Below are 15,898 nucleotides of genomic sequence, written 5' to 3' on the forward strand. Positions count from 1 at the left end.
GCGGAAGGAAGTGGCGGAAGGAAGGAAGGAAGTGGCGGAAGGAAGGAAGGAAGGAAGTGGCGGAAGGAAGGAAGGAAGGAAGTAAGGAAGTGGCGGAAGGAAGGAAGGAAGGAAGTGGCGGAAGGAAGGAAGGAAGGAAGGAAGGAAGTGGCGGAAGGAAGGAAGGAAGGAAGTGGCGGAAGGAAGGAAGGAAGGAAGGAAGTGGCGGAAGGAAGGAAGGAAGTGGCGGAAGGAAGGAAGGAAGGAAGTGGCGGAAGGAAGGAAGGAAGGAAGGAAGTGGCGGAAGGAAGGAAGGAAGGAAGGAAGTGGCGGAAGGAAGTGGCGGAAGGAAGGAAGGAAGTGGCGGAAGGAAGGAAGGAAGGAAGGAAGGAAGGAAGGAAGGAAGGAAGGAAGTGGCGGAAGGAAGGAAGGAAGTGGCGGAAGGAAGGAAGTGGCGGAAGGAAGGAAGTGGCGGAAGGAAGGAAGGAAGGAAGGAAGGAAGGAAGTGGCGGAAGGAAGGAAGGAAGGAAGGAAGGAAGGAAGTGGCGGAAGGAAGGAAGTGGCGGAAGGAAGGAAGTGGCGGAAGGAAGGAAGGAAGGAAGGAAGGAAGGAAGGAAGGAAGGAAGGAAGGAAGGAAGTGGCGGAAGGAAGGAAGGAAGGAAGTGGCGGAAGGAAGGAAGGAAGGAAGGAAGGAAGTGGCGGAAGGAAGGAAGGAAGTGGCGGAAGGAAGGAAGTGGCGGAAGGAAGGAAGGAAGTGGCGGAAGGAAGTGGCGGAAGGAAGTGGCGGAAGGAAGGAAGGAAGTGGCGGAAGGAAGGAAGGAAGTGGCGGAAGGAAGGAAGGAAGTGGCGGAAGGAAGGAAGGAAGGAAGTGGCGGAAGGAAGGAAGTGGCGGAAGGAAGGAAGGAAGTGGCGGAAGGAAGGAAGGAAGTGGCGGAAGGAAGGAAGGAAGGAAGTGGCGGAAGGAAGGAAGGAAGGAAGGAAGGAAGGAAGGAAGGAAGGAAGGAAGGAAGGAAGGAAGGAAGGAAGTGGCGGAAGGAAGGAAGTGGCGGAAGGAAGGAAGGAAGGAAGGAAGGAAGGAAGTGGCGGAAGGAAGGAAGTGGCGGAAGGAAGGAAGGAAGGAAGTGGCGGAAGGAAGGAAGTGGCGGAAGGAAGGAAGTGGCGGAAGGAAGGAAGGAAGGAAGTGGCGGAAGGAAGGAAGGAAGTGGCGGAAGGAAGGAAGTGGCGGAAGGAAGGAAGGAAGTGGCGGAAGGAAGGAAGGAAGGAAGTGGCGGAAGGAAGGAAGGAAGGAAGTGGCGGAAGGAAGGAAGGAAGTGGCGGAAGGAAGGAAGGAAGGAAGTGGCGGAAGGAAGGAAGGAAGTGGCGGAAGGAAGGAAGGAAGGAAGTGGCGGAAGGAAGTGGCGGAAGGAAGTGGCGGAAGGAAGGAAGTGGCGGAAGGAAGGAAGGAAGGAAGGAAGGAAGTGGCGGAAGGAAGTGGCGGAAGGAAGGAAGGAAGGAAGTGGCGGAAGGAAGGAAGTGGCGGAAGGAAGGAAGGAAGGAAGGAAGTGGCGGAAGGAAGGAAGGAAGGAAGTGGCGGAAGGAAGGAAGTGGCGGAAGGAAGGAAGGAAGGAAGGAAGTGGCGGAAGGAAGGAAGGAAGGAAGGAAGTGGCGGAAGGAAGGAAGGAAGGAAGGAAGGAAGGAAGGAAGGAAGGAAGGAAGGAAGGAAGGAAGGAAGGAAGGAAGGAAGGAAGGAAGGAAGGAAGGAAGGAAGGAAGGAAGGAAGGAAGGAAGGAAGGAAGGAAGGAAGGAAGGAAGGAAGGAAGGAAGGAAGGAAGGAAGGAAGGAAGGAAGGAAGGAAGGAAGGAAGGAAGGAAGGAAGGAAGGAAGGAAGGAAGGAAGGAAGGAAGGAAGGAAGGAAGGAAGGAAGGAAGGAAGGAAGGAAGGAAGGAAGGAAGGAAGGAAGGAAGGAAGGAAGGAAGGAAGGAAGGAAGGAAGGAAGGAAGGAAGGAAGGAAGGAAGGAAGGAAGGAAGGAAGGAAGGAAGGAAGGAAGGAAGGAAGGAAGGAAGGAAGGAAGGAAGGAAGGAAGGAAGGAAGGAAGGAAGGAAGGAAGGAAGGAAGGAAGGAAGGAAGGAAGGAAGGAAGGAAGGAAGGGAGGGAGGGAGGGAGGTTGGTTCAGCCCCCGGGAGGAGCTTGGCGGCGGAGTGGAAGTGACCTCACTCCCGGGAAGCGCCGGGATCCACTCAGCGCTGGGGCACCGGCGGCCAGTGCGGCCACGCCTTGCGAGCAGCCAATGGCAGCGGCGGCGCCGTTTGTTGTCGCCCCGTGAGGCGGCTGCGCTCTGGGCTCGGTGCCGCCGCCGCCGCCGCAGGAGGGACGCGGGAGGCCCCAGGCCCCGGTAGCCGCTCGCCTCTCGCCGGCCCCGCAGCCCCCGCGGAGGGCGGGGAGATGCAGCCCCCGGGCGCTCAGCAGCCGCCGCTGTACGCGCCCAGCAGCGGGGACTTTACCTTCGTCTCCTCGGCGGACGCCGAAGGTGAGCGCGGGGCCGCGGGCGGGGCCGCGCTCGCTGTCCCGAGGCAGGGGCTGGGCTGGGCCGGGCCCCAGGGGAACGGGCCGTTCCGGGGCCGCGGAGACAGCAGGGCCCTTCGCTGCCCTCCGTGCCGCCGGCCCCGCGGTTGGTGTCGTGGCTGGGGGCGGAGCGGGGTGGCCGAGCTGGCCGCTGCCCTGGGGCCGCTGCCGCCCGCGTCACGGGAGCAGCAGCAGCAGCAGCAGCGTGGCAAATGCGGCCGTGCCCTCCGCTTGCAGCTGCTCTGGGAGCCGGGGCCGAGAGTGTCCCGGCTGGGTGACATAGCCGTGAGCACTGTCACTGCCCGCTCCTCTGGCTCCCGAGCCGCTGGAGGCCCGCTCTGTTGTCCTACCGAAGCTTGTGTCGTATGCTCACGTTGCTGTAATGTGCCAAAGTGTCTGCGCCGTGTCTCGCTGCGGCACAGCCATGGAGCAGAAAAGGAGGCCGTGTGTGTCATTTAGGGAGTGAAGCATGGCCTGTGCCAGACTGCTGCACAAACAGCAGTGCTGTGCCAGCGTGCCGTGAGGATGTGCCGTCAGACTTCAAAACGGAACATACAGGAGTCAACATTGTGCAAACTTACTTTGTTGGAGAATATTTTTTTGGTCTCTACCCATTTAAATAACAAGGATTCTATTTCCATGTGTGTATTTAGTTACTCTTAAAAGTGTGGCTAAGGAATCATATAAATCCTCACTCATGTGTCCCACCCTGGAAAGGAATTGCTGAAATGGAGAAATTACTGTAGAATACCTGTTCTTTAGTGAACTTCACAGTCCTTCTGAAAAGAAACACAAGCCAACAGTACTGTTGTAGCTGTGGGTTTTTTTGTTGCTGAGGTTGTTTTTTTTTTGCTGGTTAGTTTTCCTTTGTTTTGGTTTTTTCTTCTTCACCTTGGCCTGAAAAGGAATCCATGTACCTCTGAGCAGAAGCTCTCTGCTTCTTCTCTGGAGGTATTTGTTGGGCAATGCTGAACCCAATCCAGTAAAACCACCTTTCTGGTAGGTTGTGTTGAATCACACTTGGCTCTGTGTTTTTTATGAACACAAGCAAGATGTGATCTCCTGTGTGTTCAAGTGTGGTTGTGTCCTCAAAGTGCTGGATAGGCCTACCCTAGCAAAGAAAAAATAAGCAAAATTCAGCATCTAGATATTTTAAAATTAAAATACTACGCATTTTTACATGTTTCCCGAATCTCAGTCTATATAAAAGAAAAAAAAATTAGCTGTTTCCTCTTCTTATTTCTGTGGGAACTGTATGGAAGAAAGCTGGGGAGATGTTCACAATTAGGTCACCAGACAGAGTAGAAAGAGCCCTCTTGTTTTGGGTTTTGCCTCTTGTACTGCTTTTTCAAAATTAAGTGTCAAGACTGTTTTGAAAGCTGGTTTTCTACAATGCTTTGTTGAAATGAGGCATCTGAGAGACTTTGGGTTTGCTTCTGTTGTGTTCAGCCTGAGACAATAGCAATGAAGACACCCAGACTGTCACTAGGAATCATCAGTGTCATCAGTTCTTGGCGGATTTTCCAATTGCCCCGCAATTAAACATCTCACTCAAAGCAGCCTGCAGAAGAGGAGGTGACCAATCCCTTTTCCCCTAGGTTTCTGCAGCTTTTGTCTTGCAAAACAGACTTAAGGTCATGTTATTAGATTTTATAATTCAAAAATGTGGTTGCAGGTATCCATGGACTGCTTAAAGAAGTCTTGGTAAATACAACTTGTGTAGAAGTTTCCATGCCTCAGGATGGATTGTCAGTGGTCCCTGAGAAAGGAGAAATACATGGCTGGTGGGACTGCTGTGTTTGCTTCTTTTGACTCCTGCATTTATGCACAGAGTAGCACTCCTTGCAAAAAAGTGTTATCTTGGTAGCAGAAAGAAATAATAACATCTATATATATATATAATGTTATTAAGACAATATATATTATATATTGTCTTAATAACATTAGGGTTCCCCAATCAAGAGAAAACTTCTGAGGCTTCAGCTTGATTAAGGCATTAAGATTTTTCTTTTTTTCCCCCCTCTGTAAACAGCAGAGGAAGGCTTTGCTTGAGTCTGGTGAGAATGGTGTGTGCGAGGTGGGACTGGGAAGAGCAAAGAGAAATTCCTGCTTTAAGTTACAGGGATCTTTACCAGGGTTCTGTGCAGATGGTGTTCCAAGAATCAAAGGAGTGGATCAGTAACTCTCATGGTTATGAAATAGTTGAAAAGCCTTTGTGGAGAAGCTGGAATCTGAGTGGCCCAGCAGGCTGGTCTGGGAAGGAAAATTCTGTTGAGTTAACTGCGATACTGAATGATCAATGTTGGCTGAAGACATTGAGATTCTGTTGCTGTACAAGTTGTTTCTATGACACTGTAATATTTCCAAAGTGGATGTTGCAAATGTAATCTACAAACGTGGCCAGACGTGCCTCTGTGAGTGTTTCAGAAGTACTTGCTGTAGTTAGGTGTTCTGGGAAATTTGTGCTGAGGACCTTTAATGTGTGAAAAGCACACAATGATGATAAGACAAAAGGTATTTTCTTTACCTCTCAATATATTTATAGTAAGCTTGTGCAAAATATTTACACATTTCTGTTTGGATTTTTCTTTCTTAGCAGATAATGGAAATCCATTATTTCCTAAAGAAATAATTACTCCCTTCTTGTGTATCTTTTTCTTTCATCAAGTTGCTTAATTTATTTTCCTATACTATTTTTTATTTTCTGTCCATATATAACTGAATGAAATGAGCAAAAAAATTAATATTTATTGGCAATTTTGCCAAAACCAACCAGAACATAGATAAATTGCTCTTTGTTTTGCTTAGTATTGTGGTAGAGAAAGATCATAGTATATCAAAGAGAAGTTGTATAACTGTTTAACTTCTAATTGTCTAGAGCCTAAGGATCCATGATAGCATTCCTTCTCTAACATTTTCAGCTGCCTTGAAGGCAGATTACAAATTAAAACATTTTCAAATGTTTTCCTTTTATGAAAAATTTAACATAAAAGCAGAGAGTGGTTTTGGCTGAAACAATGCCACTATTAAAAAATGGGTGCCAAAAGAGGTAGAGTATGATCAGAAAAAAATTATAAATAATCCACAATTTATAGCATGGTGAGACTCTCATTAGTGTCCTCCTTTTGTGCATTTAAACACTTAATGATGTTTAAGTGTTTAAATGCACAAAATGGAAGCCTTTTTGTTGTACCACAACACTGTGTCATGAAACAAGAGTCCCATCTAAAAGCTAAAACCTGGTATTTGAGGCCTAACCCAACATTGTTACTATTGCAATAAAACCATCAGTACACTTTCAAATTATGTATCTGTGAAAGTATAACTTTATTTTGTAACTTTGACTGTTTTATGGTCATGACCAACACAAGTAGCTTCCTATGTTTGTTGTGTATCTTCCAGTACTTTTAAAATCAAATGGCTTTTGGCAAGACATAAAAAGGTCTATATTTTTCTCCCTTTTTCTTTAGATCTTAGTGGTTCCATAACAACTCCAGATGTTAAGCTGAATCTTGGAGGAGAATTCATCAAAGAATCTACTGCAACTACATTCCTAAGACAGAGAGGATATGGCTGGCTTCTGGAAGTGGAAGATGATGACCCAGAAGATAACAAGCCACTCTTGTATGTTGTAATTATTTCTGGCTATCTATCTTTATTAGCAGCCTTGTCACAGCCTTGTGCTGTGACTAGAATTCTGTTTGACAAATTACTTGACCAATGAGTGTTTTCTGGTGCAAGAATGAAAACATTGTTTCTGTTATTCATTTTAATCTCCATAAGTATATGGCTTTTCTGCTTTTAACTGTTGATCTTGTAATGATTTTTAAAAAGAGACTGTATTCTTTGTATCTTTTGCATTCATGTTTCTGGATATTGTGAAAGAATCAAAGACTAAGAGAACCCTGTGGGAAGACTCCTGCTAAGTAGATCTCGGTGCTGTCAGTTATTCTGAAGCAAAAGCATCGTGCATCATGGTTGTTACAGTAGGGGTGTTAGAAGCAAGGTAGCACAAACTTTATAATCTTTATGCTGCCTTTTACTATAAAGCTAGATTAAAAGGGTGCTAGTGCTGAAGGACAATAATGTCCTTAGAACTGGAAGTCTCTCATCCATTGTTCTGTTCCTAGAAACCTGGCTGGCTGAAGAAAGTTTGTATCTTAAGGTTATTGCATTGAGAGTCAGGCAGCCTGGTCCTTTTTCTGCACCCAAGCAACTTCATTCTCATTGTCTCAGTGTTTTCCTGTGAATTAAACATAATTATGCTTTAAAAAATTGGAGTGAGACAGAGAGTACTCTGTAGAGCTCAGATGAGAGTGTTGGGAGACAACAGATATCTGGAGAGCTTAATAATGACAGTGCTACTTGAGAACTGGCTTAAATTAAAGTGTGCAGAAGTAGGTCCTTGTGTGAATGTCTGTTTTGTGAACCTCTAACTTTTCATTAAGAAGCAAACTTGTGTAGTGAGGTTACAACATAGGAATTCTGACTTTAGTGTAATTTTTTTGTTTTGATTATTCCCAGAAATGTGTCATAATGAATTCTTACAATCTGAATCCTGTTAAAGATTGAAACAACAGCAGGCTGCTAAGGGAAGTTCACCAACACAGGGCTACACTGCAAATGTTTTGTTAAATAAAGTGAAATTATTTTTTTCTACTTTCTCATTGGGCAGCCTTACTCCAGACACTTATTTCCTGATACAGTTACCATCACTTTCTGGTGAGGTAGCTGTCAGCTTCATGCAAAAGACAATTTATTCACATGAGAAGCTGTCAGAAGATGCAGACAATGAGAAATAATTATTTCCATGTAGCAAATATTTGTATTACAGTCTACAGAGTAAAGTATAAGTCTGCTACATCCTTTTTAGATAAATGGTAGCAAATAGATGCTTCTAGTCTGTTCTTTAATTCAGGGATGGTTAAAGAGCAATTTTTGTTACTTAGTCACCAGTTAGTAATACCACTTATAAAGTAGCTTTAGTAATAATAATCCAAAAATTGCCTTGAGGGATTGAATTAGCACTATTTATTTTTTTTAAACAGAATTTGTGATGAATCACATCTTTGCATTTTTTTCTCACATCAGCTTTTCTGAAGAAAAAGCCAAAAAAAACAAAGCCTTGGACAAAACCTTCATAAATGGACTTAGGATATAATTCTGCCTTTTTCTTCACTATGTTCTTAAATGTAGAGCAGTTTATCTGTTGGAAGTGTCCTGCAACTCTTCAGAGTTCCTCAGTCATGACTGAGGTTCTGCACCTAAAGAAGTGGAATTGCCCATTACGTGGGAAGAACAGTCAGGGCAGCGTGTCCCAGCTGAGAGTCCTGGGCGGAGGAGTCTTCTGGCCAATTTGTATCTGCTTGCAGAGAGTTTGTAACAGGAAGCACAGAAGGCAATGAGAGAAGGGCAAGATCTGTTGATACATGTTGCAGCTAGTTCAAGTGACTTTATTTTACCCATAGTGGGCCGGAGCCAGAAATTGAACAATAGGCATAAACTGGTCTGTTCAAAACTACTGTTCCTGAAGGAAGCTAGTTTTACATGATGTATTTGGAATGATTTAAGATTAGTGAATCTAATGGTGTTCTTTCTTGCAGAATTTGAAATAAAATATTTTCATAGTAAGTGTGCTCATGGCAAACTGCTTGGCATAGGAACACACAGACATTCTCTATGTGTGCATGTCTTTGACTTGTAGTTCCAATGACACAAATGTGTCACATGTCCTAGTGTGTCCAAAAAACCCCTCCTATCTTAATGCAGACTCTCAGGGTATCACAGAATCAGAATGGTTTGGGTTGGAAGCGACCTTAAAGATCATCCAGTTCCACCCCCCTGTCTTGGGCAGGGACACCTTTCACCAGTTCCAGTAACTCAGAGCCCCATCCAGCCTGGTTGGGGTATGCTATGTATGTTTGCTGTTGTTAGTCATGTAATTTGTTTTTGAGTAATTAAATAAATCTTTGTCCCACCAGTTACTGAATGCAGCATGATGTTATGGTGTTGCTTGACTGTGGATAAACTGTTCCTTTGCTAGTCGTGGCTTCAGAAAGCCTTGTGGCTGACAGGAGACTTGCTCTATGAATCTACTGTTTGCCCCTGTACTTATTTTTTTAGTTTTATTTCATTACTGTGCTGTAATGAATAGTAATGCTCACTTGCTTTACAATTTCAGGGAAGAACTTGACATTGATCTGAAGGATATTTACTACAAAATTCGATGTGTGTTGATGCCTATGCCATCTCTTGGGTTCAATAGGCAGGTAGTGAGAGACAATCCAGACTTTTGGGGTCCTCTGGCAGTTGTCCTCTTCTTCTCAATGATTTCATTATATGGACAATTTAAGGTAGGTATAAATCTTCTGCCTAAAAAAAATCTGAACTAAATTTGGGGATTGCTAAGCAATTTGCATTCTTACGTAGGTAGAAAGTCTTTTTTTCACGTACTAATGTGGGGCATTTCAAATGCTGTTTCTCAAGTTAATGTGTAGAAAGACAGCAGTTAGGAATGTATTAAATAGCCCACGGGTAAGTTAATCATGATGAAATGTCAGGTTTGTTTTTATACAGTAAAACAAAGGAACAATGTGGTTTCTAGAGGAACCAGATTGATACTAATGGGTTTATAGTCATATTAGTGAATCTTTCCATTTTAATTGTGACCTTCTGTTAACTTGCATTTTATTACTAAAAAATGTTAGCAAAAAGCACTTCTTTGGATGGCATGAATTCTAATTTCCTGACAAATAAAGCTGCTTATTTAATTGATGCTATATGGCTGCTGTTATCTGGTGTATTTAATCTTCATTAGTGATGTTTGCTATTTTGCCCTCCCTGCTCAGTTACAATCAAATAACTTTCCTCTGGTCAATAGACTTTTCCATAATTCCTTTTGAACTCCAGGGTGATAGCTACTCAGAGGCATTGTGCCTATGTAATTGTCATAAACACTGTTAGCTTTTTTATTTATGTTCTGGTTAAAATAAAGAAGTGTTATCATTTATAGTAACAATTTGTATATAAGCCTAGGTGCTCCTGCATTGGAAATCTTTATGACTAAACGTGTAGTTACAGTTGTTATAAATGTGACCAAGTATGGCAATAAGCTGTATGTAAACCAGCAGGATGTGCTTATGCAAGGATTCTTGTGAATGGTGGGGTAAAATCATTCCCTATGGGACCTCTGGCTTCCATATGGCATACCAAATGCTGACTAAGAATTCACTCTCAGTATCTTGTCTCTATGAGGCTTGAAGTGAGTAGACTGAACCACTTTACCGTTCATGACTTCTGAGTGGACCACTCACCTGTCTCCTTGGCAAAGCAAGGACCATTCCTTGACCCTGGGACAGATGAACCACCTCCTGTACAGGAGCACTGGGTCTCATGTTTCTTAGGAGCAGAGGGTGTACCATATGGATGCAGGAGTGCTGAATATGTAAAAGGAGGGCAAGCTAGCAGCCAGCAACAGGATGACTGACAGCAGCTGGACCAGATGAACCCAAAGGTGGGCTCCACACTGGAGAGAGATGAGCACTTCTGCTCTAAGACTTTAAACTGGTCCTCTTCTTAGTCAGTGGAGGAAAATAGGAAGTAAAAAAAGGCTATGTGCTATTTTCACAAATAGAATAAAGCCACTTATATTGTTTTTAGTGCTGCTGTGATTTTTATCTGGTTTTTCCTATTTCATTCTTCTGGAAATATGGAACTTCCAATTAAGCAAAGTATTGAACTGAGTACTGACTTAATTCTTTAAGTTCAGTCATTGTATGTTTGGAAATACATAGACTGGATTTAGACGGTTGTTTCCTTCTAAAAAGTTGTTTCAGAAAGGAGAGCTTTCCTTCTGCTCCTCCCAGTGGCTCAACACCAAAACCAGCTAAGTTAATTTGAAGGATTTTTTTTAAGCCAGAGAATGATTCTAGGATTTCTTCTGTAGTTTAAGAGCAGTACTATGGAAGAAGCAAGAAAAAATAATGACAGACTTGGTCTCGGGAATCTGAGGCTCTTTATTAAGTTCTCATCATCATCAAGTTCCACTGAGAAGTAAAGTCCTATGTCTTCTGAGCATTCTCAGTTTGAGTAAAGGATAAAGTGGCATCCTTATAAGAGAAAGGAGAATTCCAACTGCTTGTATTGGTTGGGCTGACTTTCAAAAACTGTCTGAGCCCATATTTTGTAATAGGTGGGTTATGAAGACATTTAGGGTAGTTTAAACTCAACTTCCTACTCCTGTTACAATACTTACAGACCACATTGCACATGCATTCTGTATACCAAATTTACCATTAATGTGATTCTATAAATGTAACTTCTGAACTTCATTTGTTAATTACACTGTGATACTAAACACTGTTCTTGCCACAATTCAGAATTCAGTTTTGCATAATAAAATCCTTGATTGCAGTGAAAGCAATTATGGAAATGCATTTTCCTTTTTCACAATGACAATTACTCATATAAATGAATTGTTCTTTATCTCTCAAGGTTGTTTCTTGGATCATAACTATTTGGATATTTGGATCCTTGACAATTTTTTTACTGGCCAGAGTTCTTGGAGGAGAAGTAAGTACCTGTATGTGAAAAGGATGTAGAGGGAGGTAATGTAAAGTCTCTTGACAGTGTTTTTCAGCAGTAGATGGCTTTTCATAGTGCTTGGGTTTGGATCTTGTAGCCAGCTAAGAATGGATGCAGTTGTTAAGTGTAAATTCAACATTTCAGGTTTTCAGTCTTCAAAATGAAGTCTAAAATACAGACATCACCAACTAATCTCTTGGTGCAATGGATGGTGTGCTTGCTTCCAGATTAACAGTCTAGAAATTTGTGCTGTGAACCCAGGAATTCTAGCAGCTTCCTGTGATCCAGAACTGAAGTCCATTCTTGAGGGAGAAATGCTTTCAAGTTTTTGGTCACTGGACTAAATGGAAACTTTTTTTTTTAATGGGGTGCTAGCAGCAGTCAGATGTCATTGTGTGTAAAGCACCTGCCAGTGTTTGTTTTCATCCCTGGCCTGATGCAGTTCAAAGCCATCAAAGTGTGAAAGCCAGGGCATGTTTCTCAACTGCAAAGCCAACTGGAGTTGTGGCCTACATCCCTTCCTCCAGTTGCTTGCACCAGCAGGGTTGGAATAGCTGCTTGAACTGTTTACAGATTGACTTATTAAGCAATTCAGGTGTAAACAACAAAAAATGACTTAGAGCAAGGTCCACAGACAGCTGCAGTGGAACGAACAGTCAGGAGACCAAAACTTCTTAAAATGGATCTGCAGCATAAAATGCATTGAACTGTGTAGTTGGGAAGAACTAAATATTCAGTGATGCTTTATTTTTATACTTTTATTATGGATAGTGCATTAATGATGCACCAGTATTGCAGAGGTCCTATGTTGTTTACTTTAATTTTTTAAAATTTTTCTTTAAATCGTAATTGTTAGAGTCTTCTTCTGTGAATGCTGTTGTGAAGTAAAAAGTTTTTTATAAATGTGATTGCATGGTATTTTTCTGCATTTTAAAACAATCCAGAGGCCCTTAAATCAATCTGGTTTGTGGCTCAAAATGGGAAATTATCAGCTGTATAAACTGGAGAAAACATACAGGTTTGCAGATCTTATCATAAAGGATCATCATCCACAAGAAAATGCTTGCAAGATGCCACCACTTTTCCTGTTAAATCCAAGGAGCCTAGCTGGGCAGGATCATTTCAGACCATAGTAGGGGAAAATCAGACATTTCCTTCTGAAGCTAAAAGTAGTTATGGAAGTACTTGGAACAACTCTGTTCTAGATAGTCACAGTAAATTGAAGCTGGAAATCAGAATTCTGTGCCTTACAGGGATCAAGTTTTAACTCTTCCGCTGACACTAAAAACATTCATGTACTTTATGTATTTATTTATGTATAATGGATATGAGTATGTTAATGCAGAAAATTATGTATTTGCTGCTTTTGACAACCAGGAGTACAGCTGGTCCTTGAGAGATCTGTTGCAGTTCTATGCTCCTGGGTATCATATGTAAATGCTTCCTTTGAAAGTGATAGTTTAAAGGTTTTTGGGGAAAAAAAAAGATAACATATTTCTAATTTTAGAGTTTAGCATACAAAACCAATTTTTATACTAGCAAGCCTCCTTTAGCTGAAATTTCATGAGTATAACACATTATAATCATTATTCATAGTGTTATAACAAGAACAAATTTTATTTGGTGACAGAGATTGAGTACTGCAAAGCTTATTTTTATGTGCTTGAAAATTTCAGGTTGCTTATGGCCAAGTGTTGGGTGTAATAGGATATTCCCTGCTTCCCCTCATTGTCATAGCACCTGTACTTTTGGTGGTTGGATCATTTGAAGTTGTTTCTACGCTAATAAAAGTAAGTTCTTATAATCTATTGAGAATTTAGTTATTTTTAAGTCACTTTCTTAACACTTCAAGTACTCTACTCAGGAAAGCATAATGATGTGTCAAAATTTTCAGAACTACAAAGTGAGCTCTGTGATCCTTTTGGTTAGCATGGTGGAAAGTGAATGGGGTTTTAAATGTTCCATTTGAGTGCTTGGGAATATACAGTGCTGTTGCTATAACAACACCTGTTGTTACTAGAGTAGCTTGTATTTAAGTATTTTGCTGTGCTCTAATAGTTGCATTACAAAAAAGATGGGATTCTCATGTTGACAAGAGAATGCATAATTAAACCTCAGAATGAAGAATGTGAAAATAAGCTCTCCCTTCCCCCATGATCCAGATTATTTTTAGTCACTGCAGCATGAATATGATGTTAGTCATTGTTCTGAGACCTCCCCATAGTGGTAGCAGTACAAAGCTCTCCATACCCTTTGCAGAAAAGGTAAGGATTGTTCTGATTTGGAGAGGGGGAATGTAAGGCACAAAGAGTAGCCTGCCTGATACCACCTGCTGCTGCACACCTTTTATGGAACCAGAAACATTCCCTAAAAGATCCCAGAACAACATAACACTCTTGAACACTTTCAGTACCTCTTGAAACCCTTTAAGGTAGCCTGTGATGTTACTGCTGAGCCTGGGAAGGTTAACTGATAAAATTCTGTTAGGAGCTAAGCTCTACACTTTCTGGAGGTTTGTTTTGTTGATTTCATTGTTTCTGTCCCTATAGCTTGCTGGCAGACAGTATAATTGAAGCGCAACTAGAGTTATGATAAGTAACAAAATTGCTGTATTTGAGATTTGATAATCTGAGATAATTGATAAGTGATAGAATATAAATCATTAACTTGCCAGTTAACTAATAAATAACTTCAAAATAAATATACCTTCATGAAACTTCTGTTACTTGATTACTACTAACAGCCTCATGTTAGCTTCAGGGTGAATCTCTGCAAGGTTCTTATCTTTGCACCACTAGTATGAAAATGCATTACAAGCCCCATGACCAAAATTTCTTGGCTGTGACAAGCACTACTTCTATAGTTGGCTCTTTGCTGTACTGAGGGAAGTGATTTTTACTGTGGTATTTGGAGAGACTTTCTTGTGGTGTCAGCTAAGACTGTTCATCTTCTTTTTCAGTTGTTTGGAGTCTTCTGGGCTGCCTACAGTGCTGCATCATTACTAGTTGGAGAAGAATTCAAGACTAAGAAACCCCTTCTAATTTATCCAATTTTTTTATTATACATTTATTTTCTGTCCTTGTATACTGGGGTGTGATCTAGTGTAAGATGTGGCCAGAAACCATATTTCAGTCACTTGCAGACTGATAACGTGTGGGATTAAGAAGGCTGGAGATAATACAAGCGACTGTTTTGTATGCAGTTGTCGAGATGTTTTAAGATGGAAGAGCATATTTGTGTATATTATTTAATGAAGCAATTGTAGCTATATAGATTTGTATCAAAGTTCTAGGTTTGTTTAAGACTCTTCAGATTTTAATGAACAAAATAAAAGAACCTTGTGTTTTATAACAAAGCGTAGCAAAACTGCAACTCAATACCTGTGCCAAAAGCACTGGGACCAGATTACTATATTCAAGAATTAAAAATGAGAAGTTAACTGTTAACAATCTCAAAGTGCAATTTTTCCTTTAAGCTTAAACACAGCTGGCTTTTTTTGGCACAGCAAATTCTGTAGATAATATATATTTATGAAACAGTCCTGATTGTTCACAGAATAGTCTGTATAATCAAGACAAAAAGATACTACTTTTAATTTAGTGCCTCAATTACTGTGATTTGGCTGTTGAGTTTTTATAAATTCCAATTTGTTTTCAAAACGTGTATATACTGTGTATTTTGTATCTATGGCTTGTGTGTACCGTAAATACTCCTTGGTTAAGGATGTATATTGGGTTTTTAAAAATTGAAGATACAAGTATTTGAAGTTTTCATTTACTATCTCTGACCAAAGGAGCAAGATACTTACCGTGTGACATAATTAATTAAAGTGCATATTTAGAGAATCAAATTATTTTACTTAAAAGTATAAATTTACAGAGAAATGGGTGACCACCTTTCTCAACTCTAGTGCTGGCCTAATGTTGGAGAGAAAAAAGATGATCTATCAAATTTGTGTGATCTTTAAACAATGTTATTTTATGATGACAAAATAAAAATATTGCTTCCCTAACTATGTTTTACAACATCTTGCTCTGTTTTGCTTTTAATAGCATGGTATTTAACATGCATCTTTTTTTTTTTTTTTGCCAATACTGTTAATCCCCTGTAAGGAGAAATAAGAAAGATTTGTAAGGCCAGATTCTCCCTCCACTAAACAAGGCAGAGTTACAGCCTTAGTAACAGTTAGAGTCTTGCTAATTTTGACTCTCCAAGGATTATGTAATAATGTGATGACATGTTAAATATTTCCTGTGTACTGTGTTGATTGCTTATGTAATGGTCCTTATGGTAATATTTCTTCACAAGGGAAGTCCACTGAAGTTCACTTTGTATGGTACTAACATAGGCATTTGCAATCTTCAGGATTTAGAATCAACAAATAGCTCTGAAGGTTTGGGGTTTTTTTCTGGCAACAGAAAAAAAGCATTTCCCATTTTCCCCCCTCCATCCTTTTTTTTAATGCTGCAAATAAAAATCAGCCATGACAAGGTCATAGCAAGGGCTGTCTTGGATCCCTGATGGACATATTTCCATATCAGAACTGTAATATTTAAGCTTTTTAGACTGTGTAACTAGCCAGGTTGGTAATTTATTTTTACCAGTCATTACTGATGCAAAATACGTAATTAAATTCCAGCTCTCCCACAAACCTTTAGCTTACTCAGTCTGCTTTCCTGGCTGATTCTTGTGTTGGTTTCAAACAAAACCACTTGAAGTTACTGCTGGACATAAATTGTATGTGTAATACTTGGGCTTGTAATATATAAAAAGAGAAAAATTGGTAGAGTGATG

General features: G+C 41.2%; 1 protein-coding gene across 1 annotated transcript; it reads left to right on the forward strand.

Annotated features, from left to right (window-relative positions):
• Positions 1–2,237: 2,237 nt before the first annotated feature.
• Positions 2,238–15,116, forward strand: YIPF4 (Yip1 domain family member 4). Its single transcript, XM_059468582.1, has 6 exons — positions 2,238–2,486; positions 5,992–6,145; positions 8,703–8,874; positions 11,015–11,092; positions 12,781–12,894; positions 14,064–15,116. Exons 1-6 carry the CDS (start codon positions 2,402–2,404, stop codon positions 14,199–14,201), a joined length of 741 nt encoding a protein of 246 aa, XP_059324565.1. The 5' UTR covers positions 2,238–2,401; the 3' UTR covers positions 14,202–15,116.
• Positions 15,117–15,898: the final 782 nt, after the last annotated feature.

The sequence above is a fragment of the Ammospiza nelsoni genome, chromosome 3, assembly GCF_027579445.1.
Source record: "Ammospiza nelsoni isolate bAmmNel1 chromosome 3, bAmmNel1.pri, whole genome shotgun sequence".
NCBI classification, from domain to species: Eukaryota; Metazoa; Chordata; class Aves; order Passeriformes; family Passerellidae; genus Ammospiza; species Ammospiza nelsoni.

Coding starts and splice junctions, on each gene's coding strand:
- YIPF4 (XM_059468582.1), top strand. CDS start 2,402: ATGCAGCCCCCGGGCGCTCAGCAGCCGCCGCTGTACGCGCCCAGCAGC. Junction 2,487..5,991: donor CTCCTCGGCGGACGCCGAAG/GTGAGCGCGGGG, acceptor CTTTTTCTTTAG/ATCTTAGTGGTTCCATAACA. Junction 11,093..12,780: donor CCAGAGTTCTTGGAGGAGAA/GTAAGTACCTGT, acceptor TGAAAATTTCAG/GTTGCTTATGGCCAAGTGTT.